The sequence below is a fragment of the Aotus nancymaae genome, unplaced genomic scaffold, assembly GCF_030222135.1.
Source record: "Aotus nancymaae isolate 86718 unplaced genomic scaffold, 86718_ANA_hifiasm-v0.15.2.pri h1tg000012l, whole genome shotgun sequence".
In the NCBI taxonomy this organism is placed as follows: Eukaryota; Metazoa; Chordata; class Mammalia; order Primates; family Aotidae; genus Aotus; species Aotus nancymaae.
This window is the reverse complement of record NW_026988423.1, coordinates 34,855,214-34,883,112: the sequence shown is the minus strand read 5'-3', so window position 1 is coordinate 34,883,112 and position 27,899 is coordinate 34,855,214. Positions and strand designations below refer to the sequence as shown.

Below are 27,899 nucleotides of genomic sequence, written 5' to 3'. Positions count from 1 at the left end.
AGCCTGCCCCACTGGCCCCCAGGACTGGGCCTTCTGCTTGCCTGCTACAAGGCTCCTGTCCCCTTTTAACAGAGCTGCCATCTCATCCTTCGGTCTGTTTCATCATCCTATCTGAGGGGCTTTCCCTGATCACTCTCCCACACTCAAGCTCCTTTTTCTTCCTTTTCTTAGCTCCTTCTCTCTGAAAAAGGTCAAATGTAATCAAACACCCACACCCAAGCTCCCACTCCTAGCATCAGTTGGTTTCTCCTTCACATGAAGCATGATTTGTCACGACTCTGTGGTTGCTGACTTGAGCTCTGCCTCCTCAGCTAACCTGGGAGCGGCACAGGACCAGGTGTGCCTGTCAAGATCACCGCTGTCTCCATAGCTCCTAACACCATGGCTGGCACAAGCTGGGTGTTCTGTGGATGTGAGGAATGCATGCACGAATGAGAAGTAGTCCAGAGGCAGGACACAGATTTTAAATACTTACAGCTTTATTAGGAGTAGGCTGTGGTCACCTCAGCAGCCAGTTCCCCTGTATACACAGTATACAAGCCCAGCCAGCACCCAGGTCCTTCCATCCTTCTGCAGTACATAGAATGCAAAAGAACCAAACACAACGGCAGGGAGGGAGGGTCTACCAATGAGTGTCAGTGTCTAGTGCTTCTGGGAGCCAACTGCCAGGCTAGGGACGCTTAAGTCCCTCAGACTGTCATCAGCTCCTGCCAGATCCCACTCCAGCATGACGAGGTCTGTAAGAGTGTTTGAGCCAGACTCCTCCAATCAGTGCAAGCAATGGGCAAAGGAGGCTAGGGAATCCTGAGCCCAAAGCCGTATTGGTCCACATCCCACTGAAGAAGCTGTTGGGGCTTTCAAAATGTTCCTCTTCTGTAGACATGAGATACCACTGTAACTTTACTCCATTGCCAGAAACCTGTGCCTTGAGGCTAGTCTCTGCTCAGCCCTGGAGAGCATGGTTGGATTAAGGAAATAGTCAAAGGCAAGCAAGACAAACTCCCTAGGTTGTCTTGGTCATGCTTCTTTTAAAAAGGAAAAGAAGAAAAAAGAAAAAACACCACAACAGATAAAAGCACCGAGGCCTGGCTTGTGTCAGGAGCCAGAGTGGCTGTCCTTCCTCAAAATGGTTTGTAAAGTGACTGATGGCAAAAGCCACTCTGCTCTCCTGGAGATCAGCCTCCTACCGATGGCACCTGTCTTCCCACCCACCCTCTCCCCCTGCCATCCTGCACAGCCCCTGTGCCACCCTCTCGTCTTCAAGGAGGGAATGCACCAAGCACAGGGCGCAGTGCTGTCGTCGGCTAGCGAGGATCTGCTTCTGCCTGGTACCCTGGTCCCTCTTGTCCCTGTAGCCCCACAGTGCTCACTAGCACAGAGGGGGTTCCTTTTCACTCAGTCCTTCAGGAGTGACTCCAGCCCTGCCTCAGAGACTGGCATCTCCTCTGCCCCTGCATGAACTCTGTCCAAGGGCTCCAGACCCGCGTTAAACCTGGGTGAGAACATCATCCCAGAGGCTTGGCTGGCTGGCTACTTGGTTTGTGGATTCTGACTATTAGGGAAACCCATATAAAAGAACTGAACTCCTCTCTCCCAGGAAGACACATGCTTTGATCTTAGCTCAAGTTCTCCACTGAGGTCCTGGATTCCTCACCTACACACAGAAGCAGAATGTCCTGTGTACACAGTAGGGCATCTGAACCTTCAAGAAACACCCAGCTTAGCCAAAGAAGCTCTAATCCCAAAATATCTCCCCACTTGAAGTTATAGGAAATGCCTGTTTCTATTTCCTGACATGTCTATAAGACAGACAGGTCTCCAGCAGTTCATACTAGTGGTTACCAGGCCCCCTGGGTCAATCATTGATTCTTGGTGCCTCCTGAAAGCTACTCCCAAGGAGTCTGAAGAAAGAGGCCCTAGCTTCGGCTTTGGATCCCCAGTAGGGGTTTGGGATATGGGGAGCAGGCCTCACCCCGGTGGCTGGATAGCTCAGTCTCCAAAGACCGAGTGCGGTGGAAGACCAGGTCACCACTGTCCCAGGGGAGGTACACGGCTGGGTTCCCAGTGAGCACAATCTGAGGTAGCAAACAGTGGAGAAGCGAAGGCCTGGGGATGCAGCGTGACGAGCCCAGGGAAGACAGCAGTAGCTACTGGAATGAAGACGAGTTTACAGGCACATAGGTGTTCAGCACCTAGCCCTCCTAGGCATGTCCCACCCCTCACAGTGGGTGCAGGACTGTGGCCACTGTCAGGGCTCTCTGAGGTGACACAGACCCTCCACCGACAGCCTGCGTATATGTGCCTCTGTGGAGGAGGAAGCCATCAGAACTGCAGCCTCCTCCTCTCTATCCCAGGGTGACATCCCCCAAAGCCAGGCCCAGAGCTCAGCACCAATCCCAGCCCAATGACTGCACAACCTCCAGAACTTTCCCAAAACTCCCTGCATCAGCCATAGACTCCATCACCCCTAGCAAGTGTCAACATCTTTCCGTAACGGCCGGCTCCATCCTGAAGAAGACGGCAGGCTCCCTACTGACTTTCTCCCCTACCTGCAGAGCCTCAGAGGACACTTCCATGGCAGCCCTCCCACTGGTCCTACCCCCTGCACATCGGAGGGAGGAGAGGCTGCTTCTGTAAGGGAGGGCCAAGAGTGCAGGATGAGAAACCTCAGGACTCCCCGTGCACATCCACATCCTCCAAGGGGGAGTAGCCAGGCTCCAGGGGCCCCGATCCCACTCTCCCCATGGCTTCTGCCCAGCCCCAGCCAGCTTTTATTGCTTAGTCCATGTCAGTCCGAAAGGAAAAGTGGGCTAAAAGCACCGTGAAAACCCTGCCTTGTTCAGACACGGCTCAGAGCCCATGGGGCCACCTGAGGGTGCCAAGCTGCTGGGACATGGCTCTTCCAGCAGCCTGGGGCCTCCCTTCCGGGGGCCAGGGTCCCTGAAGTTTTGCCTGGAAGGTGCTTATCCTCGAAGTCCCTTGGAAACGGCCTCAGCACCTTCTGCCCGGCACCTGCACCTCAAAGCCTCTCCCCACAACCAGCCTGAGGAGCGGGGCCTGAGGTAGACTGCGCGGGAGTTCCTGGGCTTCCCTCTGCCCAGTCCAGGGAGGAGGAGGGAACCTCTCGCCCCAGCTCATGGTCTTTGTCCCTGGATGTCGGTGACATCGTGGCGTGAACCCCTGGCCACCATCCTCTGCCCACTGCTCCAGCTGGCAGAACACTGGCACATCAATGGGGTGGAGAGTGAAAGGGGAGAAAGGGATGACCCCACTCAGCACGGCCTCAAGACACAGAAGTCCAGCTCCTGGGGCTTGCGGCGCAGGTTGCACTGGTCCCGGGCCAGCAGCCGGCCTCCGTGGCCCACGCACTTCAGTGGGCGCCTCTTAAACCCCCGGCCGCAGCTCTTGGAGCAGGGTGACCAGGCGCTGACCTCCCACGTGGGGCAGGGCCCCCCGCAGGTTTGCGTCTCCACGGGCCGATGGGCTGCATCACAGGCAGGGACCACGCGCTGCCCCGGGGAGCCCCGGCAGTCCACCGCCCGCTTCTGCAGGCCACTGCCACAGCTCACAGAGCATGGCCCCCAGCTGCCCGCCACCCAGCGCGCAGGGGGCCTGTGGTCCGGCTGCTCCACCTGGTTGGAGAGGCTGAGGACGCTGTTGTGCAGGACGGAGGGGGACCGGGGGTCCTTGGGATGGGAGGACTTGTCCTCTCGAGGCTCTTTGGGCAGATAGAAGGAGTAGCGGACCCGGGGCGGCGTCATCTTCCCCACGGAGAGGACCTCCACGGTCAGCGGCTCCAGGATGGGCCGGGAAGCCTGCAGGCTCTCCACCGCCGTGCCCGTGCCGCTGTATCGCAGCAGGCTGCCCTTCACCACCAGGTCCCGCTCCACCGCCGACACCACGAAGTGCCCGTTGAGCAGGTACTTGCCTTGGCTGTTCTTCAGAGCTAGGTAGTTGTCATCCCCAATCAGCCCCTTGTAGCCGCGCTGGCGGATGTCGATGCTTGAGGCGCCTGCGGGGATGGCCACCACGAAATTGTAGCCATGCCTGGGGTGGGAAAGGGGAGTTGTGCATTAGACAGAAGCCTGGACCTGAGGACCTCACGCTCCAGGACCTGTTTTCCTCAGTAAACCTAGCTTTCAGTGACTTCTGGCATGAGAGTAAACGCACAGGTTTTGGAGTCAGAGAGATCCCTGCCCCTTGGCAACCAGTGCTGAATAAATTGCTGAGCTTCTCCAAGCCTCACACCCTCACCTGTAAAGTGGAGCTCAGAATTCCATACACCTCATTGAATTGCAGGGAGGGCTGAGTCCACCAAAACACATAGCATAGTGCCTGGCACACACCAAGGATGTATAGACATCCACCATGAGGAGGAGGCAGGGGAGGAAGTAAGTCCACCTCCCGGAGCCTGAGGCTGGGAGCTCAATGCAGTGAGAGGACACTGGTCCTGGAGGCAGGGACGCAGATCCAGCCCGGCTCACACGCCAACTCCTAGTGATTTTAAGCAAGCCGGTATCTCTGGGTTCTAGTGTCCTCATCTGCATAATGAGTGGGTTAATCTAAGTGATTTCTACGGCTCCTTCCAGCTCCAACAAGCTGTGAAAGGAACATCTGCCATTTAACCAGTGAAGTGAGCCTGGGGTATGTACCTCCCACTCCCCACGTGGCCTCCCCATCACAGGTCCCTGCGAAGCACAGCCTGGAATGCCATCTGTCCCAGGTTCCTGAGCTCCCAGAGACGGGGCTGGGCATCCTCCCTGCACATCACCACCCAGGGGCTCAGGAGAGGTTGTCACATCCAGGGACATAGTCAGGGCTCCAGGACAGCCATCTAGGCCTTTCCATCACCAGTCCCTGGACTCCCAAATTTTCTGGGCCAACCATAATCCCCGTCCCCAAATGGGACCTCAGGTGCCCTGCCTGCCCCCTCTTCTTCCAGAACGCGGATCAGGGCTTTCCAAGGAGCATGTGTTTGACCTCAGGCAGCTCAAGTTGGGGGGCCCAGATTCTAGAGTTGGGACTAGATGCCCAGGGATTGCCCAAGACATGAAGGCTCCTTCAATCCCAGCCACTCACTTGCTGTCTCTTGGCAGTTTATTGCCATTCTCACCTCATTCTAATCCCCAAGGTCAGGGCGTCAAGCCCAGGGAGAGGCTGGCAGCTGTCACATTCAGCCTCATCAAGGTGAAGGAGTAGTGGGCATTTATTATGCACCAGGTGCAATGCTAACCATGTTACTTGGACTAACTCCCTTATTCCTCAAAAAAGCACACATGAAATAGCATATGCACTTTACAAGTGGGGACATCTAGAAGCCTGGAGATTGAGTTCACTTGCCCAAGGTCGTCCAGAAAATGGGTAACTGCAATCTAAATCATATCGGTCTTACTCTAGAACACTATACAGACTCTGTCTAACAATTCTGCCCACCTTCCTAAATAGCATCTCCTGTTAAGTGGGTCTTCCCCCAGCATTTGTCTTTGTTTGCTGAAAGAATGAATGAATGAGTGGATGAACAAGTGAGTGAAGAAATAGCAGCCCTAGAAGAGTATGAGTGGCCTCTGCAGCAAGGGCACTGGCTGGATGTGACATTTACCCCAGTCTAACCCAAGCTTCCAGTGCCTGGGGAAATTCCACCTCCCTCCCTTTGCTCCCTGGCAGCACCTTCCAGGGCCCAGAACTCACATGGGCTTGGTGAAGAGTCCTGTCACCTTCTTGCAGCTCTTATTGTCTCCCCCACACACCCCACACTTGTCGAACCTCTTCTTGGAGCCCAGGTTCCCATCGCAGCCGGCCTTGATGCACTTGCCTTGGACACAGACGGAGGTGGAGTCAGGAGAGCACAGCGTGCCGTCCACCACCTGCAGCGCCCCAGGAGGGGAAAAAGAAGGAAGAGCAGGACAGCTCAGATGATGCTCCCTTGAAGACCCGGTCCCTACTTTGTTCTCAGGGCCCCGGCTCACTCACCTTGGGTGCCAGCACATAGAAGTAGCCAGTGCCATTGGCTCGGCAGATGAGCTTGCACTTGTCACGGGGAGACACGCCTGAGTACTTGGGCACCCATGCCACGGCCAGAGTGAGCCGGTTGGTGCTATGGTTGTAGCCATTGAAAGCCTCACACTGCTCCTCCCGGAAGCTCTTTCCAGAGGCTAGGAGGGAGAAGCATAAGAAAGACGTTGAAGCTGCAACCTCTCCACATCTCAAAGCACTAAAGCAGACTAGGCCCAAAGGACCCAGGGCACAGATGAAAACACATCCCCTGAGCAATGTGCCACCTTCTCCAGTAACCCAGCCTCACACTCCCTCTAGCTTGCAAACTATTTTCAGAATAATGTTACTCAGGGCATAAAACAAATTATATAGATTTATGACAATACCAATTACATCTGCTACATAACTATTGACATATTTTGAAACAAGTCTGTAATATACATGCTTTTTTGCTAATGTATTAAATATGATTCAGGGCCGGCCACAGTGGCTCATGCCTGTAATCCCAGCACTTTGGGAGGCCAAGGCAGGCAGATCACCAGAGGTCAGGGGTTCAAGACCAGCCTGATGAACATGGTGAAACCCCATATATACTAAAAGCACAAAAATTAGCCAGGTGTGGTGGCAGGCACCTGCAATCCCAGCTACTCAGGAGGCTGAGTTGGGAGAATCACTTGAACCTGGGAGGCGGAAGTTGCAGTGAGGAAAGATTGTACCACTGCACTCTAGCCTGGGCAACAAAGTGAGTGAGACTCTGTCTCAAAAAAAAAGAAATGTATATATATATGATTCAGTAATAAACCTGATAACGACTGTAATTTTGAAGTAAGGATGAGCTTAAACAGCATTTTGACAATTCTGCAACAACCAAAATGTCTTGTGAAAATATCCATGATTCCTACTGATGACAGTCACAGTATTTCTACTACTATTGTAGTTTTGTTGCCTAACTGAAAGAAATACTAAATTTTAGAAGGAAAAGTTACTGAAGACAAATGCTAATTTCTATATGAAAGAAAGACTAAATGTTAGATTGAAACAAAACGATAGAGATGTAATTTTTTTCCCCAGCAAGTTCATGGGCTCTGTACTCCTGCTTACAAAGATGGGCGGGGCAGACCTCAGCAAAGAGGACTTCTAGTGTCTCATTCCCATCATCCGTTTAGTCTCCCAGACTAAGCGTCAAGAAAGAAACACCTTTGCCAAAGGTGACTGGAAAGAGGAATGACCCCAAGAGGAATCTGCACCACTCCACTTGCTGGCTTTGTCCTGAAGCCCCTTTGTCATTAATAGGAATCCGTGATAGAAATACTAGACTACCTGAATTACCTGTATACCCAATTACCTCGAGGCCATGCATTACGTGGAGTAGAGGTGGGGTGGGGGGGACCTCTGGTCTCACCTCCCCTGGACCCAGGCCACCACTGCTCTCCCCACCTCACCTGAGCTGGGGCAGGGCTCCAGGTTGCAGGATCGGTATTTCACCCTCACTCCCTCGCAGTACTTGCCCCCGTTGGCAGGGGTGGGGTTGGTGCACTGCCTCCTGGCCAGCTGCACACCCCCACCACATGTGCGTGAGCAGGGGCCATAGGGCTCCCATTTGGCCCAGGAACCATCCACCTGTGAGGAAGAGCCTGTTATACTCCTTGTCGGATCCAAGTGCCACATCCAGCCCCTTAGCCCATAGAAAAGCTACACTGTACAGCCTCCAGGTTCTCATCCCACCTTCCCGGAATGAAATTTGTGTTGTATCATGAAGGAAAAAACAATAAGCAAATGGCCAGTGTACACCAAGCCCACCCAACACTCCAACCAATTAATTAGCAAACAACAATTGCTCCCAAGTGCAAAGAAGGCTGCGTAAAAGAGAGGCCTCTTTGGGCAGTGGAGTGAGACAGGCATATTTTCCTTTCTTTTTTTTTTGAGGCGGAGTTTGCCTCTTTTTCCCTCGCTAGAGCGCAATGGTGCAATATTGGCTCACTGCAACTTCCGCCTCCCAGGTTCAAGTGATTCTCCTGCCTTAGCCTCCCGATTAACTGGGATTACAGGTGCCTACTACTATGCTTCGCTAATTTTTTTTTAAATAGAGATGGGGTTTCACCATGTTGGCCAGACTGGTCTCCAACTCCCAACCTCAAGTGATCCACCCATCTCAGCCTCACAAAGTGCTGGGATTATAGGCGTGAGCTACTGAGCCTAGTCAGACCTATTTTGGAGGGACTGCGCCCAGACTATACCACCCTAGTGGGCTTGAGCAATGGCAAACCCTCCTTAGCTTTCCGGTGCTTCACTTGCAAAAATGGGGCCGATAACACTAATACTCGGGCCTGAGGTCAGGTGGATGACAGAAGCGGCCTGACAGGCATGACAATTCCCAGAACCACACTGGCCCCGGCAGAAGTTCAGAGATTCCTCTTATCTCACAGCTTGCCAGGAATAAAAGAAAAAAAAACAAAAAAGATTCCCTTTATTTGTCGTTAGTGCGTTCACAGTCATCTCTAAGGCACGGTCAGCCCCCAGCCTTGTGGATAAAAAATGTCGTCACAGATATTTGAATGTTTTTATTCCTTTGTGTTCTATAATTCAGACTTTACTCCAGACCAAACTGATCTTAACCTCGATTAGGGGCTGTATTTGAGAAAGTTTCACCATGAACCATTCTAATGTTCCTGTTAAGAAGAGGTCAAGGTAAGACACTATTAAGCAATCCTAAAACTCGATTTGGCTTTGGGGCGAATTGTGCAGTGCTTTGGAGGGCTTTTTTTTTTTTTTTTTTTTTAGTTTTTTTAACAGAGGAGAAAGGGGATAAAATTCACAGTGCTCATGATGTTTTCCTTAGGATGACAGTGAAATGGGTTTGGACCCTCTGAGCACACATCAGCTGAGCAATAGAGGAAGCAGCCCCACTGTACTCGCTTGGAATTAAAACTCTGCCACTGACCGTCCACACAGTGCCTAACTCACGTGGAACTAAGCAGAAGCTGGCTGCATGTAATAGAAACACTTTAACCTGTGTACATATCCAGCATATTTATCCACTCTGTCCTTCTGTCAGATATTTCTTGTTTCATTGTGTCAACATGTCTGTTTGATCCTATTAAAAAAAAAAACAAAACACCACCACCCTCCTTCAACCTTGCTTTGGCCTCAAACTACTCACTCGTGCCTAACTCATTCCATCCTTTCACTCCCTGAGATAGTCACCCACGTTTGCTCTTCCCACGTACTCACTCCCCAGAGCCTTGCACTGTGGGTTTTGTCCCCATCACACCTCAGAAGCTGCCCTCTCAAAAGCCATCTGAAGACTGAAAGGCCTGTGCATAGGCCTCGTGATCTCCAAGTCTTCTTCAGCACGTAGCATTGTTCCTGAAGCTTCTGAGACAATGCTACTTGGTTTTTATTTGGTTTCCTTGCTTCCTATTCGTACAACAAGTGTTCACTCTGCTCCTGCTCTGTGCCATTCACTCACTCCTTCACCAAACACTTGTGGAAGTTCCTGCCCTCAGAACAATTCCTCCCTACCGGGGAGACAGACAATAAAAATGAATCCGTGAACAGCGCTGGGTGGCTTCAAAGCAGCTGGTAGGGAGGAGTTGGGAAGGGCTGCTCTGGATTATGAGGGTCCCTGAAGAAAGTACAGGTGGCGTAAACTATGCAGACATCAGGGAAAGGGAATTCCCAGCAGAGGGATCAAGTGCACAGGCCCTGAGTGGGGATGAGCCTGGAGTATGCCAGCGTCTCCGGGGCTGGCAAGGCAGTGAGAAATGGACTCACTCATTCTGAGCTGGGGCAAGGCCCCTAAAGGGTGCCAAGCAGAGAACTGGCATAACCTAAGGTGCATTTCAGAAGAGCTGTCATGGTGGAAATCATCTGTAAGGAGTAAGATCAGAAGCAAGGAGACCAGTTAGAGGCAACTGCAATAATCCAGGAGACAGGGGGTGGTGGCTGGGACCAGGGTGAGAGCAGACGAAGTGGTGAGAAATGATCCTGGATCTATCTCGAAGATAGCGGCCACAGGGACTGTGGAGACACAGGGTGTGAAGCATGTGAGAGAAATAGCGTTTCAGCTTGAGCAACCGGAATGTGGATTTACCAGAGCAGCTCCAGGGGAGTTGACCAGGAGCTCAGTCTCACAGATGCATGTATAAGATGCTAATCAGGTGTCTGATGGACATGTCCAGATTCCCTTAGAGATGTAAGTCCTCAGTTCAGGAGCCAGGCCTGGGCTGAAGATGCAAATTTGGGAATCTTCAAGTTATAAATGGTATTTAAAGCCATGGTCTAGATGAATCAGCGAAGAGGCTGAGTGTGAATGGTGAAGAGAGAAAGGACTGAGTGTTGAAGCACTCCAAATTTTAGAAAATGAGAGTACAAGGAAGAAGCAGTCAGGGTGATGAGAGGGGCAGCGTGGGGAGGAGGAGAACCAAGAGGCAGTGGAGACCGTGTTCCAGGGGCCAGAGCTCTGGGCTGCCACAAATGCTGCTAGCTGGCTGGGCGATGGGAGGAAAGGTAACAGTCACTGACCTTTGTGGTGTGCAGGCATTTGGTGGCCTTAATAAGAGTTGTTTTGGAGAAATGATGGCAGCGAAAGCCTGTTTGGAATGGGCAGCAGAGAAAAGTGGGGACAGAATTGGAGACAGCAAGCATGTACAACTCCTTCAGGGAACTTGCTGGAAAGGGAGTCAGAGAAACAGACCACAGAGGAAGTAGAATCATAAGAAGTTTTGTTTCCGATGGGAGAAATTACAACAGGTTTGTATTCTAAAAGGCATGATTCAGCTCAAGATTGGTAAACACTGGCACTGCAGGAAAGAGAATTCATCAGCCATGTCGTTTACAGGCAAGAGGGGACAGGGTTCCGGTGCAAAGCACCGGCCTCAGATCAGAGCAGGGACAATTCAGCCACTGTAAATCGGGCCCATGGAGAACAGGTGCAGAAGCAGGTCGGGCAGTGGGTGGAAGTTCCCTTCTGATTATTTGACTTTTTTTCCCTTAGGGAAATGAGAAGAAAGGTCATCAGTGAAGGTTGAAAATGAGAAAGAAAGAGTTGGTAGAGGGAGGAGAGAGGTGATGGTGGGTGTGCACTAATGGTTTAGGAGGCTGGAGAGTTAGCCAACTGGGGAAACAAAATGCGTGACTCCTGGGCAGCACTCTGGGCCCACCTAAGTTTCCAGGTCATCAAATTATTTTACTTTTTTTCTTTTTCTTTTTTCCCCCCCTTGAGATGGGATCTCACTCTGTCACCCAGGCTGGAGTGCGGTGGTGTGATCATGGCTCAATGCAACCTCCGCCTCCTGTGTTCAAGTGATCCTTCTGCCTCAGCCTCCTGAGTAGCTGGAACACAGGCATATGCCGTTACCTCCCACTAATTTTTGCATTTTTTTATAGAGATGGGGGTTTTGCCATGTTGCCCAGGCTGGTCTCAAACTCCAGGACTCAAAGGATCCTCCCGCCTCAGCCCCCCAAAGTGCTGAGATTACAAGTGTGAGCCACTGTATCCAACTCAGGTCATGAATTTAAACTGAGACCAGTGAGCACAATTGCACGTTTTTCTCCAACCATAGTCATCTGTGCAAGCACAACTGAATGTGTGAGTGAGTTGGATGCAACCCAGATGGTGGCTTATCCAAGTATGTCTGATGTAGAGAGACAGGTGCAAGGGAGTCAAGAGCGTATGCGAGGAAGTGATTCAACAATGGACCATGGAATTTCAGCTCACTAAGGAGGAGGTGAGGGCAAAAGAAGGGTGAGGCATGATGGGAAGGTTGTCACAGCAATGGATTGTAGGCCCAGATGGGATTGAAGAATTGTTGGAATCCAAAACCCAGAGGGAGTAATCTGGGAGGACAGGGCCTCGGTGGTAAGAATGGGATTCCTGAAACAGATCTGTGGGAGCTGCAGTGATTTGTAAGATATGCTTTATTATCTGACCTTGCCCAACGAGAGCAGTGACTTCCATAAAGGTTTCACGGAAGGTTTCAGTTAAAACGCAGTGGCCAAGAGATTATTTAGGAAAGAGGTTGAGGAGGTGGTAGATCTTGCTGATGATCGACTGAGAATTCCAGAAAGTGCGGAAAGATGGTGCTTCTCAGATGGCATTTTCTCCATCCGATATTATCTCAACTTCTCTCTGCATCCTCCAGCCTCATCTTCCCAGGAGGAGGCATTAGCCACATATTGCCTGTCCTCAGAACCTTCTAGTGACTGGCAATCAAGGTGGCTGCCATCTGGCCCCAAATGACCTTCCCAAAAACGGTTCCCATAGAGTCCCCATCTACTGCAGCCTTTTAGGTCACTCTGACCCGCCCAGGACCTCCCATCTCCCTGCCTTGCTCTGTTTCTCTTTATGGGGATCCTACCCTATCCCTCAGGCTCTCTTCAAATCCAACCTCCTCCTCAAAGTTTTCTCAGTCCCCTCTCATCATCATCAATCTCTTGACCTCTGCCCCGCCCTGTGACACATTTTCATCCTTCTGTCCTTCCACATAACACGCGCTTCTCTGCCTCTTGTATTACGTTTCCAGCTTCCCCACTTGACTGTGAGCTCTCTGAGGCATGGCCTGTGTTTTATTTATTTTTCTGATCACTATAGTATCTTACACAGTTACCTAAACACAGTGGGTTGTTGCCTAGCAAACAGTTGAAAGTTTCAGGAGATATGTATCCCCAGAACACAGAAAAAGATTCTAAATAATATACTCATCTCAGGGCAACTGGTAAGGTGTTTGGTGGATGCTTTTTTGTGACATTGCCTCTGTGCCCAGAAAACTTGTACCAAGTCCTCCCCGAGCTGAGAACTGGGGACGGGGAGGGACAGTCAGCTCCAGGATCCGGGAAGAAGACAGATCTTTTATTCCTGCCCAGAAAAGTACAAATCCCTCTCCTATCCCCAAAACAAGACCTGAAGAAGATAAAGCTACTATATTCAAAGAATATTTGGGATTCTGAATGTGTTCTGGTTTGATTGCTATTCCTATTTATCAAGAAGGAAAACAAGTATTGTTCAATTTTGTTCCTGCTAAAGAAAAACAACAATTGCAACAGAAATAGAAGCTTGGTTCACAATACAGCCAATTCCTGAAGCTTGCCCAGGGCTTTGCTTCATTGCAGCTCTGAGCCCTGTTCCTGCACGTGGTCCCCAGCTCCCTGGATGTGGGACACACTGGGAAAGAGTGGATGAGGGAAGCAAGAGAGGAGCCAGTGAGTGAGCCGCTCCTAACACCAGGTATTCAGCTTTGAGCCCAGAGCTCCTCCCCAGGTAAGACGAGGCCTGGAGCTCAGGGCTGAGACCCTACCTCCTGCTGAGGACTTTTCCCCATGTGTCTGAGGCCTCACCAAGTCCTCTGACCTGCCATAGCTTTACTCTCCCATCTTAGAGTCCAGAAGGCGATAGGACCATATAGAAGGCAGTGAAGGCACAGCTCAGCAATGCAACAGTGATAGTCCATGGCCAGTCTGTGATGGGCAGCTTCCTGGTGAAGACCAAGGGCAGGGGAGGCCCCCAGATCTCCATCCCTTTTCTCCCAGCAGTCCCCGAGCATGGCTCCAGCACTCACTTACCTTGTGCTTATTGAGGTTGTGTCTCTCCACACAAGCCCCTTTGAGGCAGAACTTGCCATCGCCACAGCTGGTGCCATCAGCCCAGGGGAAGTGGCGGGTCTGGCACACCATCTGCCCTTTGGCCTTCCCAGTGCACCACAGCTTGGTGCAGTACTGCATGTAAGGACAGGGCTTGGAGCCCACACCAAAGGCCAGCTCACACTGCTGGCTCAGGGTGTAGCTGGTACCCGGCAGATCCTCGGGCAGGGAGATGGGCTTGCTGGGTTGGTCCAGGAGGCAGTCACCTGCAGAAAACCGAGGGCGTTCGTTAGGATGAGCTGGGAAGATGAGGTTTGGCTAGCCCAGAATCTGAATGGTAAGGGGAGAATGAACCAAGGGCAACTGGAATGCATTCATGTCAGAGCACAGCTCAGCAATGCAACAGTACCTTAGGTACAGAGGACGGAGAGGTGGGCACCTCCACCAGGGCCAGCAGCAAAGCCTCCTCCAAGGTGGCCCCATTCCCCTCCCGCTGCCCTGGCTCACCGTGCCCACTGTCCAGGAAGTCGGTGATGATGGCAGCACTGCAGGCTGACCAGGGGTTGGCGCGGTCAATCTGGATGAGGGTCGGGGACATCATGTGGTTGGCTCGGAGCTTCCCAAACACCTCCTCACAGACTTTCACATTGTCATGGGGCATGTTGAACACGTGGCCTGTGGGTGAGGCAAGAGGACTGAGAGGACAGGAGGAAGGACAAGGGGGTTGGAGGGAGAAATGGGGCAGGGGAACTAGAAAGCCCGTGTCAGCGTTCAGGCTGGTCATTGCCACCTATCGACAGACTGCTTTCGAATGTCCTCAAGATCATGTTCTTGTGTTTTCTGTCCCTTCCATCAGACTGTCAGCTCCCTGACAATAGAGTATACTACCTCCTTGTCGTTAACATGGTGTCCCCACAGTATCTAAGTGCTGAGACACCCTGCCGAGGGGCTCAGATCATGTCACTGGCCAGCAGGGCTGGGGCAATCGGAAAAAGTAAAACAAAGCCATTGCTAAGGCTCGCTGTGCCCTAAGAAGGGATCGTAAGGCTTCAGAACACAAAGGGGCAAAGACACACATCTCCCACCCTCCAGGGCATCCCAGGCAAACCCAGAAGACCCCAGGAGGAGCTTATCCAGCCTCACCCAGCTCATGGGCAGTGGTGAAGGCTGATGGAAGCCCATCGTCCTCGATGACCGAGCAGCTTCTCTTGGGGTCGCACATGGTGCCCACGTCAGCCATGCCCAGGGTGTCGCAGGTGGTGGCTCCACACAGGTCCTGCCGAGTGGGGGAGAAGCAGAAGCCAGCCTGAAGTTAGAGACAGTGACAGAAGGGACCTAAAGGGAAGAAATGGCATCCTATGGGACATTCCAGCTCATCTCATTCCAACCTCACCAGGCCCAGCACCTTCCAGCGGGCCCTTGTTCCCAGGGGGTTGTGGGGCTGTTCACAGAATCAACCCAGGCTGAGGGAGAAGACCCAGGAAGAGCTCTGTGGCTCACCAAAAAGACTTTGCCCAAACCCTATGCAGGGAGGTCCTCTGGGAGGAAATTAGGAAGGCCACCACTTTATAGAGAGATGGCCCACCAGACCAGAAAAACGGTGACTCCCATAGCCAGGGGAGGCTCGCTGAGGCAAGGGAGGAAGCCAATCCCATTCCCACCCAGAGGCAGCTTTGAGCAGCCTCGGTCTTTGCTGGGCTGCCTCTTGGCCAACCATGAATTAAGTTGAGATTCTCAGCCAGAGGGCTGCCAGCCAAGCACCCACCCATGCCATCGATTTGGCTGCCTTAGACTGGGAGGAAGCAGTGAGGTGGACCCAAGCCCCCAACCAGACACAGTTCCATTGGCTACAGAAGTTCAAGGGAGCACAGGCTCAGTGGCTGCTAGGAAGAAAGATACATGAAATGGAGAGATGGCCACCTAAGCAGGAAGGTCTCTCGTTTTGTACTGAAGCTTAACTTGGCTGCAGAAGCTAGGGCCTCCAGCAGCAAACTCTGACAGGAAGTATTCCCAGGGGACACAGAAAGGCAGGATAGGGATTCCGGGGTGGATATCTCAAAGAACTTACTGAGCATCACAGGCCAGTAACACTTTGAGATACCTTAAGAGCCCAAGAATTGGAAATAGGTTAAGACATTTGTGTACATTCTGCTCCTCTTAAGAAAACATGTGGTAGGCTGGGTGCAGTGGTTCACGCCTGTAATCCCAGCACTTTGGGAGGCCGAGAATCATCTGAGGTCAGGAGTTCCAGACCAGCCTGGCCAACATGGCAAAACCCTGCCTCTACTAAAAATACAAAAGTTAGCCAGGCGTGGTGGTGGGCACCTGTAATACCAGCTACTAGGGAGGCTGAGGCAGGAAAATCACTTGAACCTGGGAGGCAGAGGTTGCAGTGAGCTGAGATTGCACCATTGCGCTCCAGCCTGGGTGATGAGAGCAAAACTCCATCTCAAAAAACAAAAAAAAGTGTGTTGAATCAGTGATGCTGGTTCCCTCTTCATTACATTGCTGCCTTCAATACGGAAGGCATTCTTCATTTCACAGGAAGCTACTGCATCACCTCATTTCATCCTCACAATAGGCTTAAGATGCAGACATATTATCATATCTATTTGTCAAAGGTGGAAACTAGGCGCATGCTCACGGTTCATCAGAGCCATAATGTATTAAATGCTGACACCGCATGCACATTGCACGCATGACTCTATTTAATCCTCACAACATCCCACTGAAATAACAACTACTACTACCACCTTCCACAGGCAAAGAATCACGTGTCCGTACGCCTGTGCCTGTGTATGCAAGTCCACGTGTGCATCTGTGTACATGCTGGCAAGGGGCAAAGGTGGGCAGCGGCACAGTGCAGGGAGCCAGGAGCCAGGGGGCATGGGAGGAAAAGCAGTCAGAGTACAGAAAATCAGCAAAATTTAATCCAAAGCAATCAGAAGTTTACCACCTGAGCAGTCAAACTTGGCTTCCCACGGTCAGGTGATAGTCACATCTCCTAATGAGTGAACAGTTATTCCGAGGGTGACCAGCCTGAACCCAGGTGCACCAGAGGCAGTGACGTGTGGCCTGCACACCCGGCCAGGTCGGCTGCCTATGCTTGCTGGAAGCACTTCCTCCACTTCTGGGAGTCCCAGGGAGGACTTCAAATGCCCTTCTCTTCCCATATTCTTTCCTCTTCAAAGACTTACTCTCCCAGAAAATTTTCCTTCCCAAGAGCTCTGAAACCTAGAAAAAACAACCACTGTCAAAACTTGGGAGGGGCCCGGGTGCAGCAGCTCAGGCCCGTAATCCCAGCACTTTGGGAGGCCAAGGCAGGCAGATCGCTTGAGTCCAGGAGTTCAAGATGAGGCTGAGAAACATAGTGAGATCCCATCTCTACAAAATATAAACAAAATTAGCCAGGTATGATGGTGCACAGCTGTCATCCCAGTTACTCAGGAGGCTGAGGTGAGAGGATCACTTGAGCTTGGGAGGGTAAGGCTACAGTGACCTGTGATTACACCACTGCACTCCAGCCTGGGTGACATAGCAGGACCCTGTTAAAAAAAAAAAAAAAACCCTTGGGAAGGGACCTTCACCAGACCAGCAAACCAGCAGTTTAGGCAGTTTAGAGAATGTGACAGCTGAGGAACATGGATCAGCGTGTGAACTGTGGGGAAGGGGGCCAAGATGAGGAGGGAAGGGATGAAGGCTCTTGCAGGGGCATAGTGAAGGATGTAGGTGTAGGAGAGGTGCAGTGTGGGACCCAGCAAGGCTAGCGCTCTGGACATTCTAGCCCAGCAGTTGCAGCCTGTGGGGGCAGGCACCTACCCTTGCCTCTAGGCTGCCTGCACACTCACTGATGGCCTGCGTGAGAGGGAGAGGGCACAGAAATAAGAAGCAAGAAGCCTGGATTCTGGTCTTGGTCCCATCATTAAGTAGATGTGTGACTTTATCCAAGTCCTCTCTCTCTTCAGGACCTTGGTTTCCTGCTTCCTTTCAACTAGATCTGAATCAACCAGTGCTTTCAGCCTCTGCTCCTTCCCCAGTCCCAGAGCATGCAACCCCTTCTGGCCCTGTAGGTTATAAAAGGAACTCACAGAATGACATGTTTTTAGAAACCCAAGGAACATCTTGTCTACTGACCCAAGTCACGTAGTTGATAGCACTCGCTCTCAGAAAAGTGAAAGTCACCCACATGGAAAGTCAGAGTCCTGTTCCCAACCCTGCTTTTCAGAAATGCCTAGAGCAGGCAGGATGCCGTGGCTTGTGCCTGTAATCCTAGCACTTTGGGAGGCCAAGGCGGGAGGATCACTTGAGGCCAGGAGGCCAAGACCAGCCTGGGCAGCATAACAAGACTCCATGTGTACAAAACTTAAAAGGAAAGAAAGAAAGAAAAGAAAGAAGGAAGGAAGGAAGGAAGGAGGGAGGGAGGGAGGGAGGCAGGGAAGGAAAAGAAAAAGAAGAGAGAGAGAGAAAGAAAAGGGAGGAAGGAAGGAAAGAAACTGCTAGACCAGATTGAACGCTCAGACTGGGATGTCGAGGGCGTCTGGAACTCAGCCACCCTGCAACCGCCTCTGTGGCTGGGAAGTCCTTACAGCCAAAAGCCTCCTTCCTCCTAGGGAGGGTGGATTTTCTCTGGAGCAAAGATATGCAGCTGCAGGCCCTTCTTGGCCAGGAGCAACCTGTTCTTTCCATCAAGAAGTCCCGGTTTCCCTGGATCAAACAAGAGGAACAAGGAAAGAGCCGGCAAATTTCCTGAGGGTAAGAGTGGCTCTGGAAGCAGCCGTCCTGCAGTAACCAGCATCTTCACTGTGGGAAGACACAGCTGTGTGGGGTCAGAAGCTCTGCTTGTCCTCCTCCCCACCCTGGCAGGGACTCAGCGAAGAACCACTGGGCCTTTGCACTTTGAACGCCTACGAGTGCTTGTACAGAGGCCCAGTAGTGCCTCATTTGTGGCATCAAATATCTCCACCCTTCTGGAATGAACTCAGAGGTACTCAAACCGCCTTAACCTCTTCAGCTCAAGCGCTTGTCTCCAAACAACAGCTGTTCTGCCTTCTTCCTCCTAGAGGGTGTAGGCATTCCTAACCCAGCCCCTACCTGCCTCATGATTCCCAGCATTTGGCCATTTCTCTTAGTAGCTGCAGCTGCTTTTCCAGATGATCCTGGAATTATCTTGGCCAGGAACCTAATCCTCCTGGACTGTTATTTTCTAACTGTCCCTTCTTATAAAATAATTTAGGACTGGAGCCACAACTTAAATAAATAAACAAGGATAAAAGCTGGCAGTGGCTTGTTTATACACCTCCACCGCAATTCCCACCAGCTGCCTTCCCTGCGAACCTCCTTCCTACCTCCTCTCATTTCCCAGGCAGGTACCAAGATGCTCAACGTTTTCCAGCAATACAAAGAGACAGGGATGCACGAAAATCAAGCACATTAACTTTTTTTTTTGAGACTGAGTCTCACTCTATTGCCCAGGCTGGAGTGCAGTGGCATGATCTCAGCTCACTGCAACCTCCACCTCCCGGGTTCAAGCATCTCCTGCCTCAGCCTCCCGAGTAGCTGGGATTACAGGCATGCGCCACCACTCACCTGGCTAATTTTTGTATTTTTAGTAGAGACGGGGTTTCACCATGTTGGCCAGGTTGGTCTCGAACTCCTGGCCTCAAGTGATCCGCCCGCCTCGGCCTCCCAGAGCGCTGGAATCACAGGCGTGAGCCACCACGTCCGGCCGCACATTAACATTTTTAATGCGGCAGAAGACATGCATTCTCATGTAGCGGACTTCCTGCTTCCACTGAAGTTCTAGGCAGGAGAGCCACAGCTCACCTTTGTAACTACATCATAGCATCCAGGTATTATACTCACAAGATGACTTGTGGGCTGTTCTCTGATGTTGTAGATGATGAAACTGAGGCTCAGTGACTGGAGATTATGCACCCCAGTCCATGTGGCTATCGAGCGAAGAATGAGGTCCCAAATCCAAAGCTATGTTCTTTGGTCTCAATCATGCAGCTCTAGTCAGGAGACTATAATCACTGGTGAAAAGCACCCTGTGCTAGTATTACTACTGTGCCTTTAACTTGTTTCCTATCTGAATCTCTGCCATGCATCACTGTATTTCCTTGTCCAGCCCAAAATCCATGTCTGTTTCTAATCCCCAAGGATGGGAGGGCCTTGCTTTGCTAGAAGTATAAAATCGAGCAATTCAGTGCCTTGGCAATGTGACTAAGAATGTTAGTTACTTCTACTGGCAGATTCTGTTTCACTGGCATATAAATCCCTCCAGATGTACAAAACGGTATTATTGCAAGAGAATGAGTTAACCAAAACAACAATAATTACCTCAATGAGGAAGAAGAGGAACCCCAAGCTTGCAAGAAGGCTAAATCTTCTATAAAAAATCACTAGAAGGTGCCTACAAATAGAGTGATAATAACTAACATTTACTGACTGGCAATTTGTGCCAGAGACTGTCACGAGAGCTTTACCTTCCTTTGCTCATTTAATCCTCACAGCTTTAGGAGGAAGATGACATTATCAGGGTCCATCGTACGGAAGAGACCCAGAGAAGGTTAGTAACTAGCCCAGGGTCACACAGTAAGCCCAAGGTTACAGAAGAAACGGACAGAGAAGGGTTGAAGTCCAGGCAGTGCGGGCAGCTGCAGGGTTGAGCTCTCACCATGACTTCCGGCTGCTTCTAGTGCGTGTCACGCCAAGAATGGAAGGCCCCGCCCTATAGCTCAAGCGAGTGCTAGTTGACACTGAGTGGAGAGAGTCCTGGGGAAAGGGAGAGGCAGGATTAAGTGCAGAGAGTGCTCTAAGTGCAATGTCTGCACCGCCTCACTGGTTGTGCAAGCCCCTGGCTCCTTACCCCACACCTGCATTGACACACTGACCCCATCCCTGCCCTGCCGTGCACCCTGTCTGCTGACTCCAAGGTGAATTAAACACACTCCTCTCTGGAGCCCCTCCTTTCTTCAGAGCAGAATCTCATGGCAAAGAGCCAAGATGAAATGCCAGAAGAATCTAAAACTCCCTCTCCCAACCCTGTAGACTGACAGCCTCAAAAGCTGGATGAATGATCCCCAGGAAGGGAGGTGAGCTACTGAAGCACCCAGAGCTACCAGCAGCCCTTGCACTTCTGTCTGCACCTTTCTTCCAAAATCACCTACTGCACAGACAACTTGCAGGGACCCACGCAGGGGCTAACAAAGACTAAAGAGGTCCCTGCCTAGAAGGAGTTTACAGATCAGTGGGATTAGCAAATGCTGATGTCCATAGCTTCCATACAAAAACAGGAGCAAGCGTGAAGCATACTTGCAAAGGCAATGGGACAGAATGCTTTAAATCAGGACTATCCCAAACCTGAGTCTGGCAAGGGCTCTGTAGCTAATTATTCAACAAGAAGCACATACGGAGTGACTACTAAGGTAGTGATGATAAAACTGCATAATTGGGGACCTATTCTGGACCACTGAGTAACACTTATCTTTCCAACAGCCCTGTAAGTGAGGTGTCATGTCATCATCATTATCCTCCTTCTAAGAATGAGGAAAGTGCAAGTCGCTGACTCATGCAATGTCCACTGCTAGAGCATTCGAGCCCCTGGACTCATACTCAGCTCCGCCTGACTCCAAGCCTGTGTTCTTTCCATCATGCCACGTGATCGAGTCAAGGTGTCAAGGAAAGGTTAGGGGAAAATTCCGGGGGTGAGAGAGGACACAGAAAACTATAGAGAAGTTCAAAGGCAGGAGAGAAAACCTAAAGAAAGAGAAAAACTCACTTACCTTTCTAACTAGACCAGCGGTTAAAAATAAAAGAAAAAGATTCCCTCCAACCTTCCTCCCCCATCTGCTGACATTAATATCAGTCAAACTCATTTGATGTAACTGAAGAGAGAGAGCACTCATCCTGCAAGACAGGGAACCATCATATTCCACTCCTCCCTCTCTCTTCCCACTCCTTCCCTCCTGTCTCCCAGAAGGCATGGTGTTTCCAGTTAGTGGCCAAGAATAACAAATTATTAAATACTAAATCTACCAATGACCTCTCTCTCCTAATATCTTCCAAGGCCTGACTTCAAGAAAGATCCTAACGAAATCATGATCCTTTTCTATTGTATAGGGAGATACATGTAACATACGTCTTATCACTTCGTTATTGACTATTTTTATCAAAACACTAACTTTCACTGCCTTACAGCAAGTGCTTTATCACCAAAAGAACTGGTGAATGCTTCACATTCGGTTCTAGAATGCTCTTCCACTCTGCGCAGTGTAGGATGTCCCCAGTGAAACACAGTACTGCTCAACGTCAAAACAGGAAGAGAGCACCAAGCTCGGGGTTGGGAGAGGGGAAAAGTCAGAGTACAAAAGAAGAGGGCCGGGTGTGGTGGCTCACGCCTGTAATCCCAGCACTTTGGGAGGCCGAGGCGGGTGTATCACGAGGTCAAGAGATCGAGACCATCCTGGTCAACATGGTGAGACCCCGTCTCTACTAAAAATACAAAAAATAAGCTGGGCACGGTGGCGCACGCCTGTAATCCCAGCTACTCAGGAGGCTGAGGCAGGAGAATTGCCTGAACCCAGGAGGCAGAGGTTGCGGTGAGCCGAGATCGCGCCATTGCACTCCAGCCTGGGTAACAAGAGCGAAACTCCGTCTCAAAAAAAAAAAGAAGAGAATAAGGGAGAAGAGAAAGACGGCAAAGATCCTGCCTGGATGGTCTCAAAAGAAGAAGGCTAGAGCATGGAAGAAGAGTGAGAAGAGAGGGAAAAGAGGTGGCATCAAATGATACTAAGAGGCAACAGGAAAAAACAAAATGGAACAAAATAGACGGGGCGCAGTGGCTCACGCCTACAATCTCAGCACTTTGGGAGGCCAAGGCAAGCAAATTACTTGAGTCCAGGGGTTTGAGACCAGCCTGGGCAGCATAGCAAGACCTCGTCTCCAAAAAAAGAAAATATATTTTTAATTAGGCTGCGTGACACACACCTGTAGTCCCAGCTACTTGGGAGGCTGAACTGGGAAAGACAGTGGACAGCATTATAAGCAACTTTTTGTCAATGAATTCATAATTCAAATGACATGGAAACATTTCTTGAAGAATATAAATGACCAAAGCTCACTCAAGAAAAATAACTTGAATATATATCTGCTTTAAAAATGAAATTTTTAGTTAAAAGTAGTCTCACAAAGAATACGACAGAGGTCAGGCATGGTGGCTCACACTTATAATCCCAAAACATTGGGAGGCTAAGGCAGGAGGATCCCTTGAGGGCAGGAGTTCATGACCAGCCTGGTTAACATAATGAGACCCTATCTATCTCTACAGAAACCAATTAGCTGGGCACAGTAGCACAGGCCTGTAGTCCAGCTACTCAGGAGGCTGAGTTGGGAAGATCGCTTGAGCCCAGGAGTTCAAGGCTGCAGTGAGCTGACGCCACCACTGCTCCCCAGCCTGGGTGACAAAATGAGACCCTGTCTCTAAAAAGTAAAGAAATAAATGAAAAAGCAGACAGAATAACCATAAAGTACAAGTCCTAAAATAAAATAAAGAAATAAATGAAGAAGCAGACCAGACACAGTGGCTCATGCCTGTAATCCCAGCACTTTGGGAGGCTGAGGTGGGCGGATCACCTGAGGTCAAGAGTTTGAGAACAGCCCAGCCAACATGGTGAAACCCTGTCTCTAAAAGAAAAAAAAAAAAATCTAGAAATAAATGAAGAAGCAGACAGTAAAACCATAAACCACAAGTCCTTAAAAAAAAAAAAAAAGTCAATCCAAAGGAAAAAAGGTCACAGATAGCAAAGCAGACAGTGAAATGGAGGAGAGGGCATCTGACGACATAGAAAGCAGCTATGATGCAAGCCCCCACTCCCCATCCTGCTCCCATCCCTTGGAGTGCTTCCTCAGCTTCTGCACTCCGCGTTCGGGAGAACGACCCTCCTTCCCAACAGGGCTGGTCTGGCACTTAGTACATCCTATTGAAATTAGTTGTTGTCTCGTAAGCTCCTATTACAAGGTGAATTCCTGGGACCTGAGGCCACTTTTTTTTTTTTTGAGATGGAGTCTCTGGAGTGCAGATGGCGACACCTCGGCTCACCGCAACCTCCACCTCCCCAGTTCAAGCAATTCTCCTGCCTCAGCCTCCCCGAGTAGCTGGGACTACAGGCATGCACCACCATGCCCAGCTAATTTTTTGTATTTTTAGTAGAGACGGGCTTTCACCATGTTGACCAGGATAGTCTTGATCTCCTAACCTCGTGATCCATCCGCGTCGGCCTCCCAAAGTGCTAGAATTACAGGTGTGAGCCACCGCGCCCGGCTTAGGCCACATTTTATTACTATTTGTAGCTCCACAGCCCAGGGTAATACCTAGAAATAATAATAAGTAATGCTCAACAAGTATAAAAGAGAGTACCAATAAATGAATGAAAGCCATTCTACCACAAAGGGTTACCCAAACGGCAGTTATTGGACCTAAAGGGAGAGAAGTCTCAGGGAATGAGGGCCTACCAAGCCTCAGCATTAAATACCTGGCTCCTAACAGCCAATGCAACAAGAAGCCAAAGAAACTTTTCTCCTCCTAGAAATAAATGAGAAAGACTCTGGCTCTAGTTCTTCACAGATTCTGGTTCCAGTCCTGTGCTGACCTCACCCTGCTGTTATGAGCCTGGAGACCAATCACTTTGCAAAATCAGATGTGCACTTTTCTCCATGAACTTATTCTGAATCTTTAAGTAAACTCCTCAAATTGTCAAAATACTTCTTATATAACCACTGTATTCTCCTTTCCAGACAGTTATGGTTTCTGGAGACTGCAGCTACCTTAATCTTAGAAAGAGCAGCAACTCGCTCCTGTTCTTATTGAATACTGTACCTTCCCCCAGAGAGTTCAGGATTGAGAAGATCCTGAGACTCTCAGAATGCAGTAGGCCCTGAAGTCTGAGCTGGTGAGGAGGTAAGGGAGAGGTGTTTAAAGTGTAAAGTACATACCTTGATGGCGGCCCTGCCAACACTGAAGCCCCACTCAGGCTTTGCTCTCTAAACGCCTAAGGGGAAGGCAGCTTCTAAAAGTCACATCTCGCACATCACTGCTCCTGACCCAGTGATCATGCATCTTGTACCCATTATGCACGGACAACACAGCCCCCGGGGGGTTGATCACACACCACTGAGAAATTGAAGCTGTCAAACTGTTTGATTGCTTCTTCTTCAAAAGGCGGGCTCCTTCTGATGGCACGGTCCCTTTTCCCAGCAGGCGTTCTCTTCTTAGGGCTGACTTCAGAAACCAGCCTTCACCACTAGGCTGCAGAGGTTGAGGTCTTTTGTTTTGGAGCCATGGGGCAACAGCTGCTTTGCCCATTAAGATATCCTGTTCTTGGCCTTTGCTTTATTTCAAACCCCAGCAATCTAACTGCTGAGCAGGTCTGTGTGCAGAGGTCGAAGCCACCTCCTTTGCAGCTTCCCTATGAGTCAGGCAGTGCTTGCAGGGGCTGGGCAGTGGCAGCTCAACAGACCTCAGTTGGAAGAATGAGCACAAGGAAACAGACTTAGGCCAAATACTTCCCTAGAGAAACCAGGTGGTGGGAGGAGAAGAAGGCTGGGAAAGGAGGAAGTTCAACTCCAGGAAGGGGCTAGCTGTGCCAGATGGGTTACTGTGGAAGACTCCAGCTCCAGCCTGTGTGCACCAGTCCAACTCTGAGTGACCATTTGGAAACAGTGGAGAGTTAGAGCCCCAGAGATAACCAAGGATTCCATGCCATCCCCAGAATGCTGTGGTTATGATAATAACAAAAAAAGAGCATAGCACAGATTCAAGTCACAGCCCCCCAAATCAGAAGAAGCAGCTCACTTGGATGACCCTTCTCCTCCCAGCCTCCTGTATCTGAGAAATTTCAAGAATCCAACTACTCCGCAGTACCCAATCACTCCAATACCTGTGAATCTAAATGTTCACAGTTATTGCTCCTTTGACATAGAATTATTTGACATAGAGTTTTTGCAAAAGGCAGGGCTGCTTCCTGGTCTGGGTCCATCTTTCTAATCTCAATACTCAGTTTCCTTCTAACTGTACAGCTGGAATCTCCAAATACTCTTGACTAAGCTCACACCACTTCCACCCCAGCAAGGGCAGACACTGAAGCCCTGAAGTCAAGTGCGGTCATAGGAATTTTAGTGACTTGGGAGCAGGAGCAACCGTGCCTGCTCTGCTCTGTAGTATACATCTGGGCAAACGGGTCACCCTCTGACAGCAAGGATACAGGAAAATTGGAAGAGATTTTCCCAACTCAGCTCCAAGTGAAACTCCACTTGAAACTCCACGTGAAACAGTCCCAACTCCAGACGGGTGCCCTAACTGCACTGCCTGCTCAGAATGGTCTGGAAGCCTCTTGGGCCAGGCCCAGCAGAGAAGGCTGTAGGGGAAGCGGCAGTGAAGGAGGGATGCTCACAGTACTTTCTGGCCTGTCACTGCAACCCACAAAATATCTCAATGATTCTCTCCACCCCAATCCGGGCTTTCCTGGCCCAGTACAGAGAGAAGACAACATGTTACCCGAGAGAAATGTAGCAGGCGCTGACCTTGGATTACCTTCCAGTTCTACAACCCTTGAAAGGCGACCTCAGAAGGAGTCCGAGAAGACTCAGCCGCCCATGCAATAGGGGCGGGCCGTTTCCGCCCTCTCCGACACCTTCCTCAGAGCGTCTCCTATCGGCCTTGGGCACAAACTGCGGCTCCGGGGCGGCAACTTCCTGGGTTCCGGCCCCTTGGCGCCTGATCCAGGAGGCGCTGATTGGCCGCGCCAGGCCAACACCTTCGGAAAGCGCAGGCTCTACTCCAATGGCCCAGATGCACGTGAGCCGCCGCTCCGCGGAGCCTAGGAGAGGTCTCTCCCTGGAAACTCCAGAGTTGGAGTCGGAAGAGATCAATGAGGTTTAAACTCGGGGGCATTGCACGATACAAAGGGGATTTGGAGTGCTAGGGAAGGTGACCCTAGCAGGGCTGGGGCTATCTAGGTGCAAAGTGACGGCAGATCAACTCACCTGCCTGGTGAAGAGGATGGCGGTGTCCCAGTACTCGGGGTGTTTGTCACTCACTTTGTTCAGCTTCTTCTGCCAGGCACAGAAGTTGCGCAGCGTCAGGGCCGCGTTGCCGGTGACCTTGGGCCCGGAGTCACGATCTCTGAGAAGCAGCACCTTGACCACAACGATGTTGATGGGGTTGAGGATGCTGGGATGGCGGTAGAGTCGCGCTGCCGTCGCCAGCAGCGTCAGCAGATAATGCTCCAGGTCCGCGCCGTGGAACTTGACCATTGACTCGTCCGCCACCACCAGCGTCTCCACGTACCGTGGGATGGACACGAAGCGCTTGGCGCGCCCAGACCTGCGCCGGCTGCCACTCTCCCCCAAGCCCGCCCGCCGCGGCTTGTACGGGTCCAGGGCTCGCAGGATGGCGGGGTTCCAGCCCGAGGCCACCCCGCAGCGAGAGGTGGGGTCTCCAGAGGGCCCGCCCGGGACACCCCGGCGCTGGAGAAGGTGTGCGCCCTGGCTGTTGCGCTGCGCCGCCGGCGCGCTAGCGTTGGGCAGCGGGCTAATGACATACTCGGCGCCTCGGTAGCCGAAGGCTCCGCGGAGCCCCCCGCACAGGCTCACAGCGGCGAACGAGTCCGGCTCTGCGTTCACGTCCCCGGAGTAGAAGCAGCGTCGCAGGTCTGAAGAGTCCCCGGTGAACCCCTGGAGGGGGACGCCCAGATGCTCAGTGGCAAAGGCGGGCGCCAAGAACTGAGCATCCGGCGTCAGGTGTAGGTAAAAGTCCTCCTGAAATGCTGTGATCTGAAAAATGAGTCCCTGATCCCCGGAGTCCTCGGGACCCCGCCAATAGTAGCGGCGGCCGTTGATGTCCGGGTCCAGTCGTATGGGAACCACTACCTCCCGCTCTGGCTGAGAGCCTCCAGCGGTTCGCCCGGCGAAAGCCAGGGTTAGGATGCCCAGAAGCAGCATGGCGCCGGGCAGCGCACCGCCGCGCTCTGGGAAGGGGCTGGGCCGGGCTCTCCGGTAGCGGACACGGTCTCCGTGCAGCCCGCACTCTGGAACCGCCAACGCTCCGGGACAGCCGGCACCTCCCAGAAAGGAGAGCCACGGGAATAAGACTCCTCCCAGGGCTGCGAGCGTGCACCCGGCAGCCCGCGCTTCCTACCTGTGCCTTTCCAAGCAAAGCGCGCCCTGGGAGCTTAAGTACAATCGCTGTCAAGTGCAAGGACGAGGATTTGCAGCGCAGAACTAGCGGGAGGTGCCGGGCGGTTTCTCGCAGCCGCAGCCACTCGCAGCGC

At 51.4% G+C, this 27,899-nt stretch overlaps 1 protein-coding gene across 1 annotated transcript; it reads right to left on the bottom strand.

The window, feature by feature from the left end:
- Positions 1–455: 455 nt before the first annotated feature.
- ADAMTS15 (ADAM metallopeptidase with thrombospondin type 1 motif 15) lies at positions 456–27,899 on the bottom strand. Its single transcript, XM_012477011.3, has 8 exons — positions 26,614–27,899; positions 14,716–14,848; positions 14,080–14,247; positions 13,555–13,838; positions 7,437–7,614; positions 5,971–6,152; positions 5,689–5,864; positions 456–4,047 (listed from the first exon to the last, which is right to left on the bottom strand). Exons 1-8 carry the CDS (start codon positions 27,568–27,570, stop codon positions 3,273–3,275), a joined length of 2,853 nt encoding a protein of 950 aa, XP_012332434.2. The 5' UTR covers positions 27,571–27,899; the 3' UTR covers positions 456–3,272.

Bases quoted from the DNA above. Each gene is read 5' to 3' on its own strand.
- ADAMTS15 (XM_012477011.3), bottom strand. From the start codon at position 27,570: ATGCTGCTTCTGGGCATCCTAACCCTGGCTTTCGCCGGGCGAACCGCT. The intron at 14,849-26,613 runs GTGAGTTGATCT...CCCACTCGGCAG, and splicing joins CCATCCTCTTCACCAGGCAG to GACCTGTGTGGAGCCACCAC. The intron at 7,615-13,554 runs GTAAGTGAGTGC...TCTTCCTCACAG, and splicing joins ACAACCTCAATAAGCACAAG to GTGGATGGTTCCTGGGCCAA.